The sequence below is a fragment of the Ascaphus truei genome, chromosome 2 (assembly GCF_040206685.1).
Source record: "Ascaphus truei isolate aAscTru1 chromosome 2, aAscTru1.hap1, whole genome shotgun sequence".
Classification (NCBI taxonomy): domain Eukaryota; kingdom Metazoa; phylum Chordata; class Amphibia; order Anura; family Ascaphidae; genus Ascaphus; species Ascaphus truei.
The window spans coordinates 377,282,034-377,305,908 of record NC_134484.1 but is presented as its reverse complement, the minus strand read 5'-3'; the positions used below and the strand labels follow the sequence as shown (position 1 = coordinate 377,305,908).

Here is a 23,875-nt window from a genome sequence, read left to right as displayed (position 1 = left end):
GGTTCCCTGTGTCGTAGAAACTCCAGATTTTGGGAGTGTAAGTTTTAGGTGGATATTGTGGCGAAAATGTATTCCTTTTGTTTGCAGGAGTTCGGGGGGGGCCCAGCTACTGGTGTTTCCCTGATTCTACCCAGCGTGCAGGCACTATTTGTGGGTCCGCAGGGTGAATTACATTGGGGCTGCACCGTGTCCTCCAGACTCCTGTTTTTTGAGAAACATACAGGACACCTACAAGCTCATATTGAACCCCCCAAATAACCACAACATATATATAGGCATATAAGTGTCACAGAGGAGTGCTACTGAGCATGGCAATATATATTTAAAACCAGAGACAGAACATAAAATACAGACAGAGCTCAGTGCACATCCAGTGAAACCTATACACGGTACAGTGCCTAAATATATATGTATAGATATCTATTATATAAAGGTCTTTTAGTTTAACATTTTGGCCAAATTGTTGTACGCCCCTGAGCCACTACACGACAGACCACATCTCAAGGGTCCCTAACACTAATATAAATTCTTAATAACCTGTGCATTACCAGGAAGAATGATTTATAATAAATCTGTCAAAATTAGTTGCATAGTTCTAAGTCTGATTGAAGCTTTTATTAACCTGTACATTACCAGGAAAAGCACTCTGTATTAGATTTGTCACAATCATACTGCAAGCAGGCAAGTTCCCCTGAGAGTGGGAGATGCTATGGAGTGAGCTTTTAGCCATTTAAATGTGGGAGGGGGTGAGCTTCAATTAGGTAAGAGGTTGCCACCCTCCAATCAGCTAAGACCATGAGATGTGGTCTGCCGTGTAGTGGCTCAGGGGCTTACAACACTTTGGCCAAAATGTTAAACTAAAAGACCATTTTATTTAATAGATATCTATACATATATATTTAGGCACTGTACCGTGTATAAGTTTCACTGGATGTGCACTGAGCACTGTCTGTGTTTCTTGTTCTGTCTCTGGTTTTAAATATATATTGCCATGCTCAGTAGCACTCCTCTGTGACACTTATATGTTGTGGTTATTTTGGGGGTTCAATATGAGCTTGTAGGTGTCCTGTATGTTTTACAATTCTTGTTCAGCTAGTCTTAGCTGATTGGAGGGTGGCAACCTCCTACCTAATTGAAGCTCACCCCCTCCCACATTTAAATGGTTAAAAGCCCACTCCATAGCATCTCCCACTCAGGGGAACTTGCTTGCTTAAAGTATGATTGTGACAAATCTAATACAGAGTACTTTTCCTGGTAATGTACAGGTTAATAAAAGCTTCAATCAGACTTAGAACTATGCAACTAATTTTGACAGATTTATTATAAATCATTCTTCCTGGTAATGCACAGGTTATTTATTTTAGTGTTAGGGACCCTTGAGATGTGGTCTGTCGTGTAGTGGCTCAGGGGCGTACAACAATTTGGCCAAAATGTTAAACTAAAAGACCTTTATATAATAGATATCTATACATATATATTTAGGCACTGTACCGTGTATAGGTTTCACTGGATGTGCACTGAGCTCTGTCTGTGTTTTATGTTCTGTCTCTGGTTTTAAATCCTGTTTTTTGAGCCCAGATATCCCCATCTAGTTTTCCAAGGGTCCACAAGGTTTATACTTGATTAAAGTATGGTTCAGAGGGTGTTATACTGTATGTATAAAAATCCATGCAGTCAGCCTAAGCATTTGCAGAGGAGACATGATGTCTACCCCGCCTTCTGGCCTCAAAGGGAATCCAGGATATGGAGGTGTCAAGACCATTTGGGCAGGAGGGAAGGACATCCTGAGATCAAGGGACGCCCTTTGCAGTCCCATTTGATCCCACCAGACTCTGTGCAGCCTTCCCGGCAGATAGCCATGCCCCCTTTCCTGACATCAGCCAGGTGAGCTCTGCTCTGATTAGCTGATGAGAAATTTCTCAGGCTTTTTGATTGGGCCATAGTAATTTGGGAATGAAACACCAGAGGTATTATAAACCGCTGCGCAACCCAGATTTTCAGTTATCTAAGGTTCTCAAAGTTTTCTAAGATTCTAAGCAGCAAGTGAATTCCAGCCCTTTGGAGAGAGAGGGGAGCTGTGGCGTTTGTAACTGCAGGTTGATTTCAGTTTCAAAACTTTTGATAGGGTAAGCTTTGGATTGATAAGCCCCTACACCTAGGAAAGTATCGTTTTTCAACCCCAAATCCCATGTGTATTTTTTTGCCTGTATTTTGTGTATCATTGTGTGTTTGCCTATTTTAAGTGAATAAACTACAATTTATTTCATTATCTTGTTTTGCTCAATGTATGCTCCGGATAAAAAAGGTGTAAATGGCCTGGTCTTCTGTGACAGTAACTACTAGTATGATCCCACTTCAATGACTAACTTACGGTTTGCTTTGTCTGTGCAGCCTGTTGGAGTGGATGTATTTGGTATGCTCTTTGCTGTTGAAGCAGGCTCGGTCTTATACATAGCCTCATCCTGACAGAAACCTCTCTCAATACTGTCGAAGAACCACTGGATAGAAACACAGTGCACATTCCACTTCTTGGCACACTCATACTTCTGACCTGTAATCAAAGCAACAGCTTATAAGTCACTGAAAAGTCACAATTCGGGAAAACTAGAAATTTGGATCATGAGTCTGTCTTTTAATATAATCATTTTTTTTCTATTCTTATTTATGTTAAACCCACGTTACAACAAGTAGCTGAAATTAAAGCATCTCTTGGAGCTTATACCTTTAACAATGTTAAATATAGGTCATATGTTACCATATGTTTTTAAATCCAAATAAAAAAATGAAAACTAAGCAGAGTGGCTATTAAAGGAGCAAAACATGAACTATCCTACGTTTTTTTTTTTATTATTATAAATCCGTTCTGTAGTATTAGATAATACTTACGGCATTTAAAAAATATTCAACTCAATTACATATTTAATGAGTTTTAATATTCAAGAGGTTCTCACTTTCTGACATTTCATTTTTCGACGAACAGCATAGCCGACGCTTTATTATACATTCCAATAGGTATTTTCCCAACGCAACGCCAAGTTGATACAATCGGCCAATCACAAAGGCACAGCTCAGGGAAATCCCCCAGCTCAGTCTGTGTGCACGTTCTGTGGTGTATTTTTGCCCTTAACCATGTCTCACAAAAGCAAAAATGCCAGTGATGTTACTGCTCAAAAATGGAATAGAAAGCCTGTTACTTTGGAGGTAAAGTTAGACATCATAAAGCATTCAGAGAAAAGAGTCTAATACAGAAATTGGCCGCTTGTTGGATATCCCTCGTACAACAATTGTTACAATTCTGAAAGACAAGGCAAGGATATTGAAGCAGATTAAGGGCTAAGCTCCTATGCCAGCAAAAACAATAAGGCAACGTGATGGATTTATTGCTGAGGTTGAAAAGCTCCTCATCATATGGCTGGAAGGTTAATCCCAGCATTGTGTGCCCATAAATGTATTCTTAATTCAATCCAAGGCTTTGAGTCTTTTTGAGGACATTAAGCAGCAGCATGGAGAAGGGTCCAAGGATGAAACATTCACTGCAAGGGCTGGTTTATGCGTTTTAGAGACAGGGCAAACGTGCATAACTTTAAAGTGATTGTGGAAGTTGCTAGTGCTGATGGGGAGGCAGCGAAACATTTACCTGCTAAATTAGCAAGAATTGTAAAAGATGGTGTCTATAGAGATCGTCAGGTGTCCAATGTAGACGAAACTGGGCTCTACTGGAAGAAAATGACCAGTAGAACCTACATTGAAAAAGAGGAAACATCTATGCCTGGTTTTAAAATTGCCAAGGACAGGCTTACTCTTTTGCTTGGATCAAATGCTGCAGGTGATTTAAAGCTAAACCCCTTGCTTGTTTACCATGGAGAAAACCCTCATTTATGCAAACACCACGCTTCCAGGGACTTTCAAGTCCAACCATATGGCATGGGTATCAGGGAGCATTTGTGAGGTTCCAACACCATTTTGTTCCTTCTATGGAATTATATTGCAAGATGAATAATCTTACTTTTAAAGCATTGCTACTCCTGGACAATGCTCCTGGCAATCCCGTGTTCCTGGATGACTTGCATCCAAATATTATGGAGGTGTTCAAGCCCACCAAAACGACCTCATTGATCCAGAGGGTTAATGCTTCCTTCAAGGACTACTATCGTAGGAAAACATTTGTCCAGACCATCAGGGCAACTGATGAGGAAGGAGGTCCAACCGTAAAAGAATTTTGGAAGAATTTCAACATTCTACATGCAGTGAAAAACATTGGTGAGGCATGGAATGAGGTGAAACAATCCAATCTAAACTGTATTTGGCATAAATTGTGCCCTGATTTTTACTTTGATTTCCAAGGCTTTACAGAGACCGTTGCAGAGGATAGTCAAAATGTTGTGCAAATGGGTAAAGATCTCAACCTAGAGGTGGAAACAGAGGATGTTGATGAGTTGCTGGCATCACATTCTAAGGAGTTAAGCAATGTAGACCTGCTGCAATTATAACAGCAAACACTTGCAGATAAATAGGCACAACAATCGGTTGTAGATCTGTCATGACACCAACTTTTATCAACACATTTATATTTCTGGGGACTTGATTGAACAGAACAAGTTGCAAAATAAATTGTGATTTATTTCCTTAATAGACAAACACACGACATCTGCAGAATACACTTGAAAACAACACTTACTGGAATAAGGGAATGAAAGAAATTGTCCTTTGAAACAAAAGAAATTGTCCTCTGCTTGCAAGCGCAAGAAATGCAGCCTTGGTTTTAAAAGTCCTGTGGTTATGTGGTTATTAACCCCTTCACTCCTGGACTGGTTGCTGCTGTACTGGAACAAAGTCTTGCATCTTTACATCATGGATTAAAATTCAGGAATCACCCTGGGGATACTTGGGGAGCCACAGTTATAGACTGCCCAAAGCTATCTTTAACATGTGGATCCAATCCCCTCGTGGGAACAAAAAAACCCACGAATAGCCAAGTTACCCACAGTTCATAAGACCAGTCAAAAGGGCTGTCCGGTGGGTTGGGCGCATGGGTCAGGTTGACGCCCATGCCACTTAGCATACCTGGGCTACACCCATAACTTGGTGCCACTGTGTCTGGTTTCTGACTCAAAGGTGTCACTAGCCTGACATCTGCTGTGCATCAGTATGCCAGTATTGTATACATTATGGGTCTCTGAGTCTTTTCATAATTGACACTCTTTTAGACAGGGGGACTCTAAATCTGTGAGAGCCTTTTGAGGCTCCGTCATAAAAATAACTACAGCCCTTTGAGGCTTGGTCATAAAAATAGCCCCAGCTCATTCACCCACATCACAGCTGGATGTCCAAGAAATTCCTGCTTGGACTTACAAAAAAATACCTCCTGCCTTAAATTTAAGATCTGCCATCATGTGTCGGTTAGAGGGTATGGCGAGCAATGCATCTTGTCTTTTACCATCGCAGACAGGGAATGGCCTGCAAATGGGGAATAAAAATGGCGGGGACAGGGCAACAACAGTAATGCATAGCAAATCAGGTATTAACACTTTCCTCCCCGTCACACCTCCCCCACTCAAGACGCAGGGACTGCCCTGACCACCCCGTCCGGTGGCTGGGCTGACCTGCCAGCTCTTGAAGTTAGTAAGTCCTGAGGGCTGTCCTGGCGGGAAAGGCCATCAGCATTACCATGCTCACTTCCCTTCTTGTGCTGGATGGTGAAGTTCCACTCCTGTAAGGCAAGACTCCAGCGCAAAAGTTTAGCATTTTCCCCCGACACCCTCTGTAACCAACTCAAAGGATTGTGGTCAGTTATTACCGTGAAATGTCTGCCATACAAATAAGGCTGTAACTTCTTTAGAGCCCACACAATGGCCAGACACTCCTTCTCAATGGTGGCATATGCCACCTCTCTGGGCAGCAGTTTGTGGCTTAGATATACTACCGGGTGCTCATCGCCCTCCTCCCCCACTTGGCTGAGTACAGCTCCAATGCCAAAGTCTGAGGCCTCAGTCTGCACCAGGAACTTTTTTGCATAGTCTGGAGCAGCAAGTATAGGAGCGCTGGCTAGTGCAGTCTTTAATGCCTGAAACGAGACCTCACAGGCAGGAGACCAGACTACCAGCACAGACTGTCGCTTCTGGGTCAAGTCAGTCAGGGGTTTGGCAATGGCGCTATACTGAGGGACAAACTTTCTGTAGTAGCCTGCGGTGCCTAGGAAAGCCATGACTTGCTTCTTGGTTTTGGGAATGGGCCACTGCACTATAGCTTCCACCTTAGCTGGTTCTGGCTTAAGATGCCCGCCACCCACTCTGTGCCCTAGGTACAATACCTCTGCCATCCCTACTAAGCACTTGGTGGGTTTCAACGTGAGTACCGCTTCCCTAATCCTGGCTAGCACCGCAGCTGCATGCACGAAGTGCGAGTCCCACGAATTACTAAACAAGGTAAGTAAGGGAACTCCCTTAAAAGTGAGGTTTTTAAGTGATACAGTTAGACTACAGTTAATATATATATATATAGTTAATATACTCACTTTCTTCATGCAAGACCAATAACCAATAACCTCAGCTGATATGACATGGATCTAATTGCATTCTCTTCACAGGTATGTTCCTGATGTTGAAACCCTGTGTATAAGACTGAATCTGGCCTTGTTGAATTGATATATAAGTATGTTCCTGATGTTGAAACCCTGTGTATAAGACTGAATCTGGCCTTGTTGAATTGATATATAAGTATGTTCCTGATGTTGAAACCCTGTGTATAAGACTGAATCTGGCCTTGTTGAATTGATATATAAGTATGTTCCTGATGTTGAAACCCTGTGTATAAGACTGAATCTGGCCTTGTTGAATTGATATATAAGTTAGTATGTTAGAATGTAAAAAGTATTTTTTTTTTCCCCCCTCTTAACTCTGTGCTGTTAATTGACCAAATGGAACAAGCTGACTGATTGGGGAGGGGGAGGGTCATGTGATTTTTTTTTTTGTGTATAATACTAACACCTCAGCTGCATTGGGCAGGAACTGCATTAGGCAGTGAGGCATTTAAAGTGAGGTTTTTAAGTGATACAGTTAGACTACAGTGTGACTGGGGACTGGATCTACTGCAAACTCTTTTACTCAATACAACAAACGGTAAGCTATTCAGATCGCACTATGATCCCATGCTTGTTAGCCTGCATAGTTTAACCCCCCACCCCTTTACAACTTCTTTCACTGCAGCCTCTCCCAAAACTGACTGCACAAAACACTGAAACCCTGAATTGACCCTAGCATTGCAATGCAGCAAAACACTTGAAAAGGTACAGGCCCACCCCTGCTGTTTAGTCTGCACACACTCACTCTGCTCACAACAGCTCCTTGCAGCACTGTCTACCTCTGGCATCATGAACCTGCTATGTCTTCTAACTTTTTTCTTTCTCCTGGCCTCATGGAGATGTTACTCCCTCTATCCACTACAAACTCCTCCATCCTGGCCCACACCCAACATCACCATACACCATGGACTACTCAAAAGCCTTTCACTATCTACTGAATGTTGGTGGAGAACTCTAAAAACCAGCACACCAACCACTGCTCACTCTAATGGAAAACACCACAAATTTACAACTTGCAAACAACTAACCAAATTTCTACTCATACTATTACTCTCTCTAGCAGGTGATGTTGAAACTAACCCAGGTCCTCCCATTTCAGCTCTGTCCCATGCCCCTGAGAATTCCACCTTTAAATTCCAAAAAGGGCTATCTGTCGCCCATATAAACATCCGGAGCCTGCTGCCCAAACTGGATGAACTAAGGGCATGGTGCCTTATGCATAAACCCAAAGCCATCGTTCTTACAGAAACATGGCTATCCTCTAAAACCCCTGATGCAAATATCGCCATTCAGGGATACTCCATTTTTCGGAGAGATAGGTCAAAGAGAGGAGGAGGGGTGTTATTTTATATTGCAGACACCTTACAATTTACACTGTTACATTGCCCACCAAGTCCACCCTCTTTTGAAACTCTAGTTGGCAAAATCTGCCTCCCCTTTTCTAAGCCCATCTTGCTTGCTGGCATCTACCGCCCCCCTAAAGCCCCACTACAATCCTTGACTGATATCACCCAATTTCTTGGCTGCATTTCCTCTCTGAATGAGAAGAGTGAGCTGCTAGTTCTTGGGGATTTCAACTTCAATTGGCTTGACCCTAAAAACCACAAAATCCAGATACAACTCAAGTCACTTAACCTATCGCAACTCATTTCCCAACCCACACGGATAAACCTGAAGTCGCATAACCATTCCTTGCTAGACTGGATTCTCTCCTCAAACCCCAGCAGAATCCAATCCACTGGCATCCTTCCTGATATTTTCAGTGACCATGCAATAGTGTACTGTGTAAGGAAAATTAAACCGCCCCATTCAAGCCCTAAAGTTCTCCTCACTAGAACATTTAAAAACTTTAACCCACAACAGTTTCTGGATGACCTTACCAACTGCCCATGGCACAGAATCGATTTAATTCCCGACCCTGATTCTGCGCTCGACTATTTCCAATCCGAGTTCTTACAACTCTGCGATACCCATGCTCCACTACGCAAAATAAGGGTACGGGGGGCCCACCTTCCATGGGTTACACCTGACCTTATAGCACTCTACCAGTTCAGGGATGCCTTGTGGAAAAGCTACAAAGTAACTGGCACTACCAAGGATCTCAATCACTACAGATGCATGCGGAACATGTGCACAAGGCAAACAAGGCATGCAAAAGCACAATATTACTCTGACAATCTCCACCAAAATACATCAAACCCAGCTAACTTCTGGAAGGTTATCAACCATATATTCCAGCCTCCTAACCATCAACAACCAAGTAATATCACTAAGGGGGATATTACTCTGACAAACCCCACTGACATTGCAAATGCATTCAATGATTACTTTGTGGGGTGTGCCACTAACTTATTAGCGAAACGCAGCACAAACCCCAAACCTGAATCTCATCCTGGGAGTACCCCTATAGTCCCACCCCCTCCCAACACTGCCCACAATTTTCAATTTAGCCCAGTATCTGAAGAGGAGATTACACAAGCGCTCCTCAAACTAAAACAAAGCAGCCAATGTGGACCCGACTTACTAAAATCTAGGTTCCTACGACTTGGTGCCCCAGCCATTGCCAAACCAATTGCGTCCATAGTCAACTCTATCCTGTCTGCAGGCCATATCCCTAAGACCTGGAAAACTGCCAGAGTTGTCCCAATCTTCAAAAGTGGGGACAAAAACACTGTCTCAAACAGGCCAATCTCTCTTCTCCCAATACTATCCAAAGTTATGGAAAAATGTGTCCACACCCAATTAAGCGATTTCTACACCAAGACAAATTTCCCTAGCCAATTCCAGTCTGGGTTTCGTCCCAAACACTCCACCGTAACTACCCTGCTAAAAGTTTGCAATGAAATCCAGTGTGGAATGGAACGGTGACAACTCACTGGTGCAGTATTCCTAGATTTTGCAAAGGCTTTTGACACAGTTGATCATGTTATCCTGCTTAACAAACTCCAGAGCTCTGGAATAGGGAAACATGCTTTAAACTGGTTTCAGTCCTACCTATCAGGAAGATCCCAACATGTGTCCATCTCAGGCTCTAACTCCAACCCCCTGGATATCACCTGTGGTGTCCCGCAAGGCTCTGTTCTGGGGCCCTTACTCTTCTCAGTGTTCATTAATGATCTTCCCACAGCTTGTAAGGAAGCCTCAATACACATGTATGCAGATGACACAATCCTGTATGCACACAGCCATAGCCTCTCTGACCTTCAACACATACTTCAGTCTGACTTTTTGAGACTCGAAAACTGGATTTCCCAAAACAAACTGTTTTTAAACACTGACAAGACTGTAACAATGGTATTTGGGACCAAGACTACATTTGTAAAGCTTCCAGTGACTGAGCTCCTGATTAGAACCAACGCTAAAACCACCCTAACACCTGTCACTAGTTTTAAATACCTGGGCTTATGGTTTGACTCCCACTTAACATTCGGGATGCACATTGATACCCTGACAACCAAGACCTATGCCAAACTAGGGGTACTTTACAGGAACAAATCCTCCCTAAGTCTCCTGGTCAGAAAGCATATTGCACAGCAGATGCTAATGCCAATTATTGACTATGGAGACATAGTATATGGCTCGGCTCCTCAAACCCACCTTAGCAAACTTGACACCCTCTACAATTCAATTTGTCGTTTTGTTCTCCAATGCAACTACAACACACATCACTGCGAAATGCTCAAAGAACTAGATTGGTCATCACTAGAGTCTAGGCGCAAAGTTCACCTTTCCTGTCTCACCCTCAAATACTTTCTGGGCAAGCTACCCAGCTACCTGAACAAGCTCCTCACCCCTACCACATGCAGTACCTATCACCTGAGATCAGACTCCAAAAGACTATTCATGGTCCCAAGACTCAACAAAGTATCCGGACGTTCCTCCTTCTCCTTCCGTGCACCCCAAAACTGGAACAACCTACCAGAGACTCTCATATCCACCACCAGCTTAAGTTCTTTCAAATCTAAGGCTGTCTCACACTTTAATCTGGTCTGTAACTGTTTCATACGCTCATAATATATATTTTCTTTAACTGTGCATGCAATGTCTTGTATATAATGTATACCTTGTTCATTTATGTAACTGTATTTGTAACCATGTATTATTTTGTTTTACTCTGTGCCCAGGACATACTTGAAAACGAGAGGTAACTCTCAATGTATTACTTCCTGGTAAAATATTTTATAAATAAATTAATTAATTAATTGGATGCTCTATAATTGTCCAGTACAGTCCTTCATAACGGCATACTTTAATTTAATGAGCACTTGGCACAGGGTTTGCATCCTCCTTACTGCTGTAAAGATATTTCATGTATGGGGTTTATATTAACCGCAGCATGATCGCCACATAACATGGGTTAAAGGGAGAGGGAGGGAAAGCCGTCTAACCAGTCCGGTGAGATTGTAGCTCGACCCGGCGGTCCCACAGTGGGTGGGCTTTTGATACAACCTCCTTTGCTCCCTAAAAGATAATTCTGTGTACTCACTTTCTTCTTGCTGGGTACGGTCCGCTGTGGTCCCCTTTGTTGGAGGAGCAGATGCCCCCTGTGCCGCTGCGTGCCTCAGTCCCGTGCGTAAGCAGAGTAGAAGGGAAGGGAAGTCGGACGAGCACTGCTAATGAAGTAAGGCTGGAGGCAGGGTGCAGCGAAAAAACTTTATTCAGGCATACTAGCCCAGGTAAAAAACATGAGGAAGATCCTCTGACGCGTTTCGTCCTACCAGGACTTTGTCAAAGAGTGATCTCAAGGTGACCGGATCCAAGTCACCTTGAGATCACTCTTTGACAAAGTCCTGGTAGGACGAAACGCGACAGAGGATCCTCCTCGTGTTTTTTACCTGGGCTAGTATGCATTAGTTGAAAGAGTTTGCAAAACCTCGCTCTAAACTCTATACCCGTAAAGGGTTTAGGTCGCGTGCTGCCAGGGATAAACACATGGACAAAAGGGATATGTGTGTAAGAGACACACGGAAAGATCCCCACTAGGGCGCACCGCAGACCTGAGTGGTATTAAATCCTGGTCTATGAATGCGCTAAACATACAACATATAAACTTTATTAATGATTAAAATAAATCTTAAAAACCTAAAGCTACTGATATTGCTAAGATATCAAGCCTCTCAGTAAACCAAAAGGTATACCTTCTAATATGCCACTTATCACTGATGATCAAGTTTATATGTTGTATGTTTAGCGCATTCATAGACCAGGATTTAATACCACTCAGGTCTGCGGTGCGCCCTAGTGGGGATCTTTCCGTGTGTCTCTTACACACATATCCCTTTTGTCCTAGTATGCATTAAGAATAAAGTTTTTTCGCTGGGCTAGTGTTTTTTACCTGGGCTAGTATGCCTGAATAAAGTTTTTTCGCTGCACCCTGCCTCCAGCCTTACTTCATTAGCAGTGCTCGTCCGACTTCCCTTCCCTTCTACACGAATTACTAAAGACAGCAATGTCATCCAGGTATGCCCTTGCAAACCCTCCAGCAAGCGATTGACCAGGCGTTGAAAGGTAGCCGGTGCACTTTTCATTCCGAATAGCATCACTAGAAATTCATAGAGGCCACTTGGGGTAATAAATGCAGACTTCTCTCTAGCCTCCTGGGTCAAAGGGATCTGCCAGTACCCTTTACTGAGATCCATAGTCATCAGATACCTTGCCCACGCGAGTTCATCTAACACCTCATCCATGCGGGGCATGGGGTAGGCATCTGACTCCGTGCCCGCATTGAGCTGCTGGTAGTCCACACAGAACCGGGTGGTTCCGTCCTTCTTAGGCACCAGGACTACCACAAGCCCAAGGGCTCTGGGACGGTACAATTACCCCTAGGGCCAGCATCTCTTCTACCTCCCTCTCTATACTGCCCTTCACCTCTGCTGACACTCTGTAAGCGTGCTTATGCAGAGGTCTCAGATCCCCTGTCAGCACTGGGTGTTCTGCAATGTGTGTCTTTCCTGGCTTGTCTGAAAACAGAGCCCTATACTTCTCTAGCATAGCCCTGGCTTCTGCTCTCTGCCTGACACTCAGCTGAGACCCTATCTCCACCTGCTCTATGGTACCTCCCTACCTAGCCTCCCCCAGGAGATCAGGCAGAGCATTGCTCGCCGGATCCCCCATCCGTGGGCTGCAAATGGCCAGCAACGACGCCACACTCTGTGCTATGTACTCCTTCAGCATGTTGATGTGATAAGTCTTATTTCTCCCTGTCTCAGCATCCACCTGTACAACATAGTTGCATTCGTTCATCTTTCGCAGTACCGGATACGGTCCCGACCAGGCAGCCATTAATTTGTTCTCCCGAATGGGCTTGAGAACAAGTACCTGCTGTCCTGGGATGAACTCTCTGCTACGGCATTCTGATCCTACCAAGTCTTCTGCTTGGTCTGAGCAGCCCTAAGGTTGTCCTGTGCCAACCTCATGAGCATCTCTAACCGGTCTCTGAGATCTATCACATACTGAAGCACAGAAGCATCAGTAGTGGTAGTCTCCCCTTCCCATCCCTCACGGAATAGGTCCAGAGGTCCCCGTACCCTGCGACCATATAGCAGCTCAAAGGGAGAGAAGCCTGTAGATTCTTGCGGCACCTCTCGGTACGCAAACAGCAAATGCTGCAGATGAATCTCCCAGTCTTTTCCCTGTCTCTATAAATGTTCGCAGCATCTGCTTCAGGGTACCATTGAACCTCTCACAGTCCGTTGGTTTGGGGGAGGTAAGAGGTCGAGTGCTGGTGCTTCACCCCGCACGCCTCCCAGAGACACTGGAGCAATTCACTCATGAACTGCGACCCCTGATCGGTTAGGATCTCACTAGGGAAACCTACCCTAGAAAAAATGGCTAACAGAGCTTTAGCTACTGCCCTAGCATCAATACTGGCAAGCGCTACCGCCTCAGAGTACCGGGTGGCAAAATCCACCACCGTGAGAATGCAGCGCTTTCCTGACCAGCTGGGAACCATGAGGGGTCCCACGAGCTCCAAGCTACCCGCTGAAAGGGTTCCCCTATTACCGGTAACGGGTTCAGGGGTGCCTTCACACGGTCACCCGCCTTACGTACTCGCTGGCAGGCATCACAGGATCGGCAGAACTCTGCCGCCTCAGCCGGGCTCGCGTCCTAGCGACTCCCTGATGCCCCGCTAGTGGAATGGAGTGGGCTACCCGCAACAACTGCTGTCTATATTCCTGGGGTACCACTAGCTGTCTCTTCCCCGTCCATACCTCATCTAACCCGGTGGTCCCTTGCTCTCTGTATAGGAGCCCACGGTGCCACAAGAAGTAATCAGACCCCTTGCTGGGCTTAGACTCGGACGCCAGCAGTCTCATGCCCTCCATCTGGGATCAGATCGCACCGCATCCCTAAACTGGGCACCTAACTCTGGCCACACCCCGGTCACATCTGAGTCAGGGGGACAGGGAACAGGTACAGGTACAGGGAACAGTAAGTCAGTGTCAGAAAGCGACTGCGTCTGGCTTACCTGTCTGGTCTCTGCAGAGACTACTGGAACTGTAGGTCCCAAATGCAGGGGGACAGGGGCTGGTTCTGCTGCGATCCTTGCTGACTGGCTCCTGGTGATCGCTGCAACAGGTGCCAGCTCAGTGGTAAAACACAGGTAATGTGTCCTAGGTCATTACCCAGCAAGACCTCAGCATCTAACCCAGGCAAAACCCCCACCTCCCTCATGCCACGTCCGGCACCCCAGTCCAAAAAGACCCGGGCAACCTGGAGTGACCGCGGTCCTCCGTCTGGCATGGTCACTTGCATCCCGGTGCCCGGGAGCAAATCCTCTGGCCGCACCATATCAGGGCGAACCAGAGTCACGGTGGCACCGGAGTCTAGCAAGCCGGTCTCCGATGGTCACCTTCCGCAGATACTTCTGCCGGACATCGTTTGGCTGCATCCCGACTGGAGCAACCTGATGTCCCCCGCTCTCTGCTGCTGGTCCTGAGGTGGCAAGTGCAGTCTCTCCGCCGGGCATCCCTCTGTGGGCTGGTTCCACGGCTGTACTTGGCTCCTCTGTGTGTGCCAGTCGCACACGGGCGATCGGCCTCGCAGCTGGTGAACGTTGCCCCTGATGGGGTCCCTTGGACCGGTCCCGGTCCGGACAATCTGGCCTGAGATGTCCAACTTTATTGCATGAATAACACCGCCTCTCATGCTTGAACTCTGCAGCCTTGGGTGCGTTGTTTGCTGCCGCAGGCTGGTGTGTCCACAGAGGGGTAGTCTTAGCGCCCTGGGCCGCACGGCCCGTTCTTTTGGGTGCTACAGGGTCCCTCATTGCAACTCAGCTGGCCACATACTCATCTGCCATTCTCGCTGCATCCTCATAGGTCTGAGGTTTATGGTCATAGACCCATCCCCTCACATTGGTGGGAAGCTGCTGCAGCAGCTGCTCTTGAAAGAATAAGTCCAGCAGGGTATGGAATGTTGTAACCCCATTCCCCTCCACCCACTGAGTCCCGTGCAAAGCCATCCTACCGGCATAGGTGCTGTATGACTCTCCGGGGATTACTACCCCCGTCCGGAACTTGCCCCTGTAAGATTCTGGGGTCAGGGCATACTGGGTTAGCAGCTTGCTTTTCACATAACCGTAGTCACCGGCATCCACGCATGGAATACCCATCACAGTCCGTTTGGCTTTGCCAGATAACAGTGGTCGCAGTCTGAACACCCAGTCCCTTTTTGGAATTCGGAACCGGGAACACTGCGTCTCGAAGTCATTCAGGAACGCATCGAGGTCATCTGTGCCATCCACGAACTTGCTGAAGCTGTGATGATCTGCCCGGGAAAGACCTTGTTCCACGTTTTCAAGGTAGGTGTTGTGGGTTCTTCCGAGCACTGCTGTCAGGAGCTGTACCCGCTCCGCAGTGCTAATACCTGTTCCCCATGTAGCCAGAAGTGCAGTGAGCCCAGGGACGGCACGCTCGGCAGCCGCAACCTCATCCACAACCCCTGGCGCCAAGCCACCCACAACCGGGGGGTCACTAGCACTCTCCTCATGTCCTTGCAGCCCCGGAGCTGGAGTGATCTCCTCCACTCCGGGCTGAATAGCGTCAGCCAACACAGCAGCTACGGGGACTTGCCCCTCTGGAAGGACCCTACGGTCCTCATGATGCTCCAAATCCTCCTCCAGTTGTGTCTTCGACCGCCCATCTGTCAGTAAGCCATACCCCGCACATTTCTCCACGACTTTCTCTCTGGTCCACGACCTGAACCTTCCTGAGCGATTGCTCATGGTGCCTTCGGGGTATGGGTGAAGGGAACAGTGAAGTCTCTCGTGCTCTTTAGAAGTGTGTGTCAGTTGCTACTTGTCTGAGGAGCTCGCAAGCTACAAGGTCCTCACTATATTACAGAGCCCGCAGGAAACTGCAATATAGGTTCAATCAGTATCCCACCATCTGCCACCAGTTTTTTAAAAGCCTGTCACGATGACACCAACTTTTATCAACACATTTATATTTCTGGGGACTTGATTAAACAGAACAAGTTGCAAAATAAATTGTGATTTATTTCCTTAATAGACAAACACACGACATCTGCAGAATACACTTGAAAACAACACTTGCTGGAATAAGGGAATGAAAGAAATTGTCCTCTGCTTGCAAGCACAAGAAATGCAGCCTTGGTTTTAAAAGTCCTGTGGTTATGTGGTTATTAACCCCTTCACTCCTGGACTGGTTGCTGCTGTACTGGAACAAAGTCTTGCATCTTTACATCATGGATTAAAATTCAGGAATCACCCTGGGGATACTTGGGGAGCCACAGTTATAGACTGCAAAAAGCTATCTTTAACATGTGGATCCAATCCCCTTGTGGGAACAAAAAAACCCACAAATAGCCAAGTTACCCACAGTTCATAAGACCGGTCAAAAGGGCTGTCCGGTGGGCTGGGCGCATGGGTCAGGTTGACGCCCATGCCACTTAGCATACCTGGGCTACACCCATAACTTGGTGCCACTGTGTCTGGTTTCTGACTCAAAGGTGTCACTAGCCTGACATCTGCTGTGCATCAGTATGCCAGTATTGTATACATTATGGGTCTCTGAGTCTTTTCATAATTGACACTCTTTTAGACAGGGGGACTCTAAATCTGTGAGAGCCTTTTGAGGCTCCGTCATAAAAATAACTACAGCCCTTTGAGGCTTGGTCATAAAAATAGCCCCAGCTCATTCACCCACATCACAGCTGGATGTCCAAGTAATTCCTGCTTGGACTTACAAAAAAATACCTCCTGCCTTACATTTAAGATCTGCCATCATGTGTCGGTTAGAGGGTATGGCAAGCAATGCATCTTGTCTTTTACCCTCGCAGACAGGGAATGGCCTGCAAATGGGGAATACAAATGGCGGGGACAGGGCAACATCAGTAATGCATAGCAAATCAGGTATTAACCCTTTCCTCCCCGTCACAGATCCTCAACAACAAAACTGTTGAGTGAGGCATTTAAGCACATTGATCGTGCCTTGGCCATATTTGAGGAAAATGATCCCAACATTGAACGCAGCTCTTCAATCAGTCGAGGGATGTCCAACCTAATCAGTGGCTACAGAGAGCTCTACAGGCAGAAAAGGAAAGCATATGTGCAGACTTTATTAAAGAGCGTCTTCAAGAGAACGAAATCAATCACTCCACCTAAGATTCCTGGGAGAAGTCCACCTACATCACCTCCAAGAAGTCCTTCCTAATCCCCTCCAAGAAGCCCTTCCAAATCCCCTCAAGATACCTACCAATCACCTTCTTCCTTCCTCCAATAATTGATATTGCTTATACACATACTGTATATAATTTTATTATACAGTATTCAATAGATATAATCTTTATACATCATAATTACTGTGTGTACTGCATATATCATTGCCGAGTACAATATTCTTTGTCATTGTGTGTTCTTGGCCTGTGTCAGGAACGTAACCTCGATATACAACAGTGATCCTATGGGAAAATGGGTTTCACTATCCAACGCTATTTTCAATAACACACTATGTTGGATAACCGAGGAGCGCCTGTACTGAGCGTCTTTTGATTTCTATAGCAGGGGTTAGCCACCTCCCCAGCAGTGCAAGATATTTGTAACACTTTCCTGTTTTTGATCATTTATTGCCAATGCTCCCCACAGTTTGATCTGTAAACTGTAACAATAGACAATGTTACCTTAGTAATATAAGGATACATTGTAGCTGCTGAGTTACACTGACTGAAGAATTGATTGAAACTGAAAGGCAGCCATTACATGAATCCAGGGAAGCAGGATCTTTGCTGATCAATCACGGGAGAACGAATTGATCGGCAGCTTAGGTAATAAGTTTTCATTAAAGGTAATCAAAGGCTGCATATATTAAAACAAAAATACATATAGTTTTTTTTCTTAAATGTGCCGCGAGTAATGCCTCTTTAAAATGATATGTTACTTTCTGTATCCTTTCCCTGTTTTACAAAATATAAATAAAAAATACGTTGCAAAAAAATTAAAAATGATATGTTACTATATTTCCCAAACTCTGTTGCATAGCCCTTGCATGTACTAGGAAATAATAGACACAATAGAAATCATTTGTTTGTAAGTAGCAGCGTTAATACAAAAATGATTCTAAAAGGGAAAAATAAATGGCTACTAAAATACAATATTATCCCATCTAAATGAATTTCCCTGATAAATAAGTAACGTCAGAATATCCAAGTCCCTCCACTCACTGCTGAAGATCTCTGCTCCTCATTGCAGTGAAAGGAGCTAGAGCTGCAGTTTTACCTTTAGCCTCTTGCACAATGAGGTGAGTAGACTCATTCATCTTCAGCTGCCCCGTGTACTGGCCGCCGTGCTGAGATGTCAGACGCTGCACCTCCTTTCTGTCCAGGCTGCTTAACCCAGTGACACAGATGGTGCAGCCACGGAAAATAGGGCAGAAATACTCTTCCAAGTTAACATCAGTGTAGCCAATTATTCTGCAAGAAGAAAAAGACGAATGGGGTTAAGAAAAATTAAGCCCTGTTCCAATAACAATAAAACACTGAAAACATAATAACCAAGTTAGTCATTTTAAAGTCTTTTTTGTTCTTCTTACTATAAATTCAAAAACATTTCAATTTTCTTTTTCACATAAAATTACATTCTTATGTCATTTTTTACATTTTGTCTTGCTTCGTATTTTTGTGCTAGGAGCTGGCTTGGCGTAGAGAAGAACCACTGCATTAATATAATATCAACCTCCTACTAATGTATACAAACAGTTATACACCCAGACAGTAGACAAAACAGCAGCAAAGAGTCTGGTGAATGACTTCATGTAGACAGTAAGCGATGCATTTCAGTGGGTTTAAGAGTTTGCGTCTGGCAGTATTTACCGCTGCTTTGACTTCTCCCATAGCGCTTTCACCCATGAAGGAAGGAGGATAGGTTTCTTCAGGCTGGCTGCCACCAGGTATTTCTTACTGCCCACCTCGCCAGCAATCAGGTGAGTGACCGAAACATTGAGATCCCTGTACACGCAGCCTCCCATCATCTGTACATAACGATGAACCTCTTCCTAGGGTTTGAGAGGAAGAATAATGAGATCCTATATATTTCTCTGTGACATTATCATTTTACTTGATCTGACCATTCCACTCTTGGTTCAAGCACGTCTAACAGTTAGTGACCGGGTTAGAATCTCAATTTTTTGGGGGGCTTCAAAATGGACACAAACACACTGGTTCCATCACGATGACTTCTGCGATCGGTGCTCTGGTCCAGCTTGCCTGACATTAAGTGACTTTTAACCATGATGACAGATCCATATTCTTCCACTAAAAAGTTATCCATTATAAAAACTAGATCCAAAGCGGTCTGTGATGGGTTCTTCCAGAACAGGGGTAGCCAACTGCAGTCCTCAAGAGCTACCAACAGTCCAAGTTTACAGGATATCCTTGCTTCAGCACAGGTGGCTCGATCAGTGGCTCAGTCAAAGACTGAGCCACTGATCGAGCCACCTGTGCTGAAGCAGGGATATCCTAAAAACATGATCTGTTGGTAACTTGAGAACTGGAGTTGGCTACCCCTGTCCCGGAGCAACGTAAATGTTCCATGCAGCATGTAATAATCGATGTAAAACTCACTCTGGTTTCCTTATCGAGGCTGGTGCAAGATATCGTCACATCGGCCATTGCCATGTTGCACACAGGGTATTCCGCCCGAGGGACGCATTTCTGATGCTGCATGCAGAATATCACAACCTGCGGTCCCACTATCCTACAGCCAAGCTGCAAAGTGAAAGCAGATACGTTTTATTGTTTTATTTTTTTTTCACATCAATTTTTATTTACTTTTTCAGCATAACAGAAAGCAAATTAAAAGGCAAAAAACGGTGTTTACATATTTCTCACAAACAGAGTAGCAGTGATATACAATACAGACACGGGAATTTGCAATTGGACATATTTTATATGCGTGGACTTCCAAAGTCTGTTTGGTTGTGCCAAGTTTATAGATACAAGATATCTGGAATCACTCAGATATAACAACACAGATGTAAAATAGTCAAAATTAACAGGGGTGGGAAGGAAGAGAGGGGGGGAGGGGATAGACCTTGTGTTGGCCTATTTAACAAAAATATCCACGGGTCTAAACGGATTGTGAGGCCCAACATTCTCTGAAGCCAATCTCGAATTTGTTCCCATAAGGGCACCAACCCGGGGCAAGACCACAGCATATGCAACAAATCTGCCTGCTCTCCACATTGTTTTGGGCACAATGGGGAGTAGTCTGGTACAAATTTGGATAATTTTAGTTGGGTCAGATACCATCTCATTAAAACTTAATATGCGTTCTCCCTTAATGTTGTGCAAATCGAGCTCTTAGCTGCCGTTGTGAACATCTCCTCCCATTCCTCTTCTTCTAGTGTCTCTCCCAAGTCGGCTTCCCACTGGGACACATTTTAGTTTCCTAGTATACCCTGGGCCAGTACAGGCTACTTCTCTGTACATCCAAGATGCAAGTCCCCGTGTCTGTTTCTAAAGTACAGAGCTCTTCGAAATTGGTCAATGGGGGTGGGCTGAGAATTTGATATAGAAAGCTGATCTGTAGGTATCTAAACAATTCTACATGTGGGATGTCTTTTTCTGACTTAATTTGTTCAAATGATTTTATACTAATTCTAACCTCCAGATCTCTGAGTCTAGTAACGCCAATCTTTTTCCACTTACCAAAATCATTGTTATTCATGCCTGGAGCAAAATCCGGGTTATCAAATAAGGGTGTCATTAGGGAATTTTTGGAGGTCAATGCGCATCTAAATTTCACTGACCTCCCAGATTGCTAACGAGTTGGTCATCGAGGATAGCGGCTTTCTGATAGATTTTAGTGTCCGAGATGGGAACCAAATTATGCTGTGCAGCTCCATAGGCACAAGGACTTCTTTTTCAACTGCTACCCAGCGTTTGAGGTTGGGGTCGCAGTGCCATTGGGAAATTTGGCATAATTTGGGCTGCCTTGTAATATGACCACAAGCAAGGTACCGCTAGCTTCCCTCTCGGTTTTGTATACTTCCAAATAAACTTGGAGATTAATGCCTGAAGGGCTACGATATCCTTCTTTAATAAAGGGATTGGTAAGGTCTGGAACAGATAAAGGATATGGGGAAGCAGATTCATCTTGATACAATATATTCTGCCAATCCAGGATATATTATATGTTGGAGATTGTGGTGCCTCGCTCAAACCCCTAAGTGGGTGAAAGAGGTCGCGTGCTGCCAGGGATAGATACGTAAGCTAACGGGATGTGAGTGTGAAGAGCACACAACAAGATCCTCAATAGGGCGCACCGCAGACCTGAGTAGTATTAGATCATGGTCCTAGAGTGCGCAGACATACAACATATACAAAAGTTTATTAGGACATAATAGGCTAAATCACTACATAAAATAACATTAAAACCATGAAGCTCCTAGTGCCTATCCTGTGCTAGACTTGGCTAGCTCAAAAGATGGGTGTGTGTGTCGAATGAGGGAGATACCCCAGAAGAAGTCGCTTTAGGCGACGAAACGTACGTCGGGTTTATATTGCAATGGTGCACAATAAAGTTTAAATATGAAGCTTTCCTAATACCTCTACTTGAGGCATGTATACATTAAATCACGCTGGTCCCTACTTTTACGGCAGAATCCCCCAAGCGGCAACATCCACGTGACTTCACTGAGTCGCGAGGTTAAACTGATGGTATACTGCCTTGCCAACTGTGGGCACGGCTGTAGTCGAGTACTTTACTATAGCCCCTGTTATATATACGATGCATAGCATTGTGTAGCATCTGTCTAGGATCCCGATATATTATATGTTGATCATAGTCTAATATCATCTCAATGATTTTATGAGTTTGGGAAAATTGGCTTTTTATAAAGTTTTATAATCGTTTGTGATATTAATTCCTAAATATTTTATAGCGTTTGGCTGCCATTTGAAATTAAAATTGATTTCAATGAGTTTCTCCATTTCTTTGGGAGGGTTAATATTTAGGCTTCTGATTTGGTTTGATTAATTTTGAAACCCGAAACTCTATTAAATTGGTCTAGTAGGCCGAAGAGATTACGTAGAGAGGTTAGAGGCCTCGACAGTGTCAGGAAAACATCATCAGCGTAGAGGGCCACTTTGTGAGTCTTTGTCTTCAACTGTATACCAGCTATATCAGGACTACTCCGAATATGCGCGGCTAGGCGTTCCATACATAATGCAAATAACAGAGGGGACAGCGGGCATCCCTGTCTTGCGCCGCTCTTAATCGAAAAGTAATCTGATGGACAACCCTGATGAATTTCTCTGGCCTCGAATACAGTCCAGTGATTGCTTTAAAAATCCTGCCCGCGAAGCCAAACGCTCCAAGCGTAGTATGTAAGTAAGGCCAGTCTATCCTATCAAATGCTTTTTCAGCGTCTAGACAACACCATCACCTGGATCGTTTTGGCATTAACCAGTTCAATCAGATCAACTATTCTTCTCGTGTTATCGGCTGCTTCTCTACCTTTAATAAACCCTACTTGATCCGGGTGGATGTGTCTAGTTAGGACTCGACCCAATCTACTGGCCAGAATTTTGGAACTAATTTTGATATTCGAATTTATTAATGATACTGCTGCAGCCGAGTTTATTCGAGCATTTGCCCGTTCTCGGCTGCAGCAGTAACCTGGCGCGCTCCGGAGGGTGCCGGGTGCGCGCCGAAGCCTCGGAGGAGAGGCCCGCCGATCGGGGCTTCCCCCTCTCCTTACCGGGTCCCCCGGAACGTCCCGCCGCCATCCTAACATCCGCGCGACACCAGGGCTCCCTCGGGGAGCCCTGGGCACGCGTACAGGCGGCACAGGCACCCGATGATGCGTGACCGCGCATCGCACTCTGAGGGAGTGCGGCTCGCAAGCCGGGACATTTCCCGGCTTGCGGAATGAGCCGCACTCGAATAAAGTGTGCCGCCTGTGTATGGGCTGATAGCTTTTGCAGTTTGTAGGGTCTTTGCCCTGTTTATATATCAGTGAAATGGACACCTGGAGCATCCGTCTCTGGAAAGCTGCATCCGCCAGCACTTCATTGAACATTCTAAGAAGATATGGGGCTAACGGATTCACAAATATTTTATAGTATAAAAATCATAGTTCTCCTTGAACTCCTCCACTATAAGGTTGGGTTAGCCGTCACCTGGCCTGATTTACGCCGAATGGATTGGATATTATAATTGGCCTGCGTATTCCTAATTTTATTTGCTAGCAAAGTATCTGGCTTGTTTGCACTTTCGTAAAACTTCCTCTTTGACCAACTCAATGCGTTCTCAGCCTGGGAGGTTAAAAAGTGTATTTAATTCAGTTCTAACATCTCTGAGGGCTTTTAGGGTATCAGGTTAACATCTTGTTTGTGCATATCCACCAGGTCTTTGAGGTTTAGTTGTAATATTTTTGCATCTTTAGTTTTTTTTGCGACCTGCCGCAATACTCATAAGTGACCCCCTGAGAGTTGCCTTATGGGCTTCCTAAAGGTCATCTGGGAGTGAACGCTACCCTCATTGATTCTTAAAAATTGATCGATCTCCAAGCTCACCGATTCCAACACCTCTGGAATCTTCAGAGACTCGTTCAACTTCCAATTCACTCCCTTTCGGATCAGGTTAATTTGAGAGCACCGTAACTCTATTGGTGCATGATCTGACCATGAAATATCATGGATCCTCACTGAGGAGATCCTTTGAACCAATCTACTAGACACAAAAGTTATCTATTGATCTAGTGAACATTCTGAACACATGGCACATAAAGCTTGGCCCCCTGCAGACGCACTTACCAGAACTCCCTCCTACTG

The 23,875-nt window shown here is 44.9% G+C and overlaps 1 protein-coding gene across 7 annotated transcripts in view; it reads right to left on the bottom strand.

The window, feature by feature from the left end:
• TOPBP1 (DNA topoisomerase II binding protein 1) overlaps nt 1–23,875 on the bottom strand; it is a 66,234-nt gene that overhangs the window by 30,168 nt on the left and 12,191 nt on the right. For all 7 annotated transcript variants that reach the window (XM_075587107.1, XM_075587110.1, XM_075587112.1 and 4 more), the window contains 4 exons: nt 19,661–19,804; nt 18,911–19,092; nt 18,318–18,511; nt 2,372–2,551 (listed from right to left, as the gene is read on the bottom strand). In XM_075587107.1, coding sequence (XP_075443222.1) covers nt 2,372–2,551; nt 18,318–18,511; nt 18,911–19,092; nt 19,661–19,804 — 700 coding nt within the window. The remainder of the gene's footprint in view (nt 1–2,371; nt 2,552–18,317; nt 18,512–18,910; nt 19,093–19,660; nt 19,805–23,875) is intronic.